The sequence below is a fragment of the Aplysia californica genome, unplaced genomic scaffold (assembly GCF_000002075.1).
Source record: "Aplysia californica isolate F4 #8 unplaced genomic scaffold, AplCal3.0 scaffold00008, whole genome shotgun sequence".
NCBI classification, from domain to species: Eukaryota; Metazoa; Mollusca; class Gastropoda; order Aplysiida; family Aplysiidae; genus Aplysia; species Aplysia californica.
This window is the reverse complement of record NW_004797278.1, coordinates 1977474-1979660: the sequence shown is the minus strand read 5'-3', so window position 1 is coordinate 1979660 and position 2187 is coordinate 1977474. Positions and strand designations below refer to the sequence as shown.

At 44.5% G+C, this 2187-nt stretch overlaps 1 protein-coding gene across 2 annotated transcripts in view; it reads left to right on the top strand.

Moving 5' to 3' along the window:
• The window catches only part of LOC101851161 (spondin-2), a 20439-nt gene that overhangs the window by 16668 nt on the left and 1584 nt on the right, over positions 1 to 2187 (top strand). The window contains exons 3-4 of one of the 2 annotated variants that reach the window (XM_005089706.3): positions 189 to 437; positions 943 to 1600. In XM_005089706.3, coding sequence (XP_005089763.1) covers positions 189 to 437; positions 943 to 1600 — 907 coding nt within the window. Of the gene's footprint in view, positions 1 to 188; positions 438 to 942; positions 1635 to 2187 lie in introns of both variants that reach the window. The other variant, XM_005089707.3, reaches the window with a different exon arrangement.

Sequence of the window (2187 nt, the reverse complement as noted above, 5' to 3'; positions counted from 1 at the left end):
CACACACACACACACACACACACGAGCACGCATACATACATACATTCAAACAAATACATGAACACGTATGCACTCTGAAACTTACACACATCAAATTCGAGACCCTGCGGTTTCAACGGCTATCTACATGTACACATTTTGTTACTAAAAAGGTCAATGACAACGCCGATCATTCCTTTTCTTACCAGGTGTCCTTCTTAATGAGGATTGTGCCCAGCCCCGATTGGTTCATTGGTCTGAGCAAGGTGAACCTGTGTTCCCGTGGCCGCTGGCGAAAACAGGTGCACATCAACCTCAAACCCTACGATGCTGGCACTGACCGTGGTCTGACCTTCTCCTCCCCCAACTGGGCCACTGACCCTCAGGAGCCTGTCACGGTGGTGACGTCAAAGAAGCCCAACCACCCTGCCAGTTCTTTCTTCTACCCAGACAAAAAGGTGAGCGGTCTATATAAAACTGCCTTGTTACTGTCTTTAAAAATGTTATCTTTTGGCTAGCCAGTCCATGCACGATATGTTGTTGCTACGAGCGTTATTCCAAACGCTAGCATTGTTTCAACCATTTGAGTTCATAGACTTAAATAAATAAATCAGGCAAATTTAAGCAGATCTCGTTCTAACGATACCATTATTCTATACACCAATGAAGCGGAAACTAACATCAAACGTAGGAGGGTTTTTTAACAACAAGGACTTAGCAGTTAGACATGGGTTAGCCATTTCATTTCTCATAATCTGTTGAGAAAAAGTGACTTGCGTATACTATCACAAGTTAAATGTAGATCAGCATTACGTCATGATTTTAAACATTGCATTTACCACAGCTGACGAAATAGAGCTGCTATCTAACTCCAAAATAAATTCGAATAAGTACATACAGATATGAGGCAAATCACATGGTGAGTAGTATTTGTATTTACATTCCTATATAATTTCCTTGCAGGCACTTCCTCGAATTGCTTATGTAGATCTGGATTTGGTTGCTGAGTACAGACTGAGAAAGACGTACATGGAAATAACAGATCCGATCACAACAACAACCACCACTACCACTACTACAACTACAACCACTACCACGACGACAGCAACTGAAGAACTATACTCAAACGCATCAAACAGGTCAAGACAAACTGCTGTAAATGGCGATGCAGAAATCGGAGACTCCCAGAGCACTGCGCAGATGTCGAGTGAAGTTAGTTCATCATCGGACTCGGTCAAAAACGAGTTAATGTCAAGCATGAGTGACAGTCCACAGTCAAACAGAAAAGTGACAAGCAGTTCTTCAAAACACACCCCTGCTTCCTCGCGTAACATGGTCTCGAAGACTGCTAATGCACAAAAGAACACCGACGGTTCGACAGTTAACAAGGGAGAACCAACCACAGCCACAGAAATACCCTCCATCAATTCTAGAAACCCAGAGAACACTGACACTACCAAGGAGGGCCCTAGTCTGCGGGAGCTGGTGCCGAGCTCCTCAAGACAAAGCAACGAAGGTCATGACACGTCATTTACTTCAGAGCCGAAGAAGAAGATATCTCCGGACACTTTTAACGACCCACAGCCGATGGAAGTGTCGACAGACATGTCTGAAGAGGATGGTGCGTATTAATGGGCCCCCTCTATTTATCAAAGGTTCGAACACCTCGTTTGCACATGCATGGTGTCACATATTCAAATTTTTTGCTGTGATTGTTCTTGCTATTCTCATTCTTTTTATGCTGTGTTCTCTTTCTGCCCTTTTAGATCAAGGTCCATCATTCCATTTGTCAGGCCCTCCGTCTCAGAATGCCATGCCCCCCCTCCCCACACACAAAGACACTTCTATCTCGCAAACCCGAACTCAACAGTAAACCACACCCTATTGAAAGCATAAACGCACGCACACACATGAACACGCATACCTACGTACTTTTTATGGACATACGGTCTAGCACGCGCATAGCCAAATCCTTGGTTCCCGGGTATCTTTTCGTTATGACGAATTTCGTTATGTGCGTGTTTTAAACACAAAGAAACACTGGTAGTAGAGCAAATTCGGGACTTGAAAATCTGTTCGCCATGTGTGTGTTCGTTACGTGCCTTCTAGACTGGATATGTTTACAAACACAAACACGCGCGCGCGGCGCGCACACACACACACACACACACACACACACACACACACACACACACAGCCACACACAGC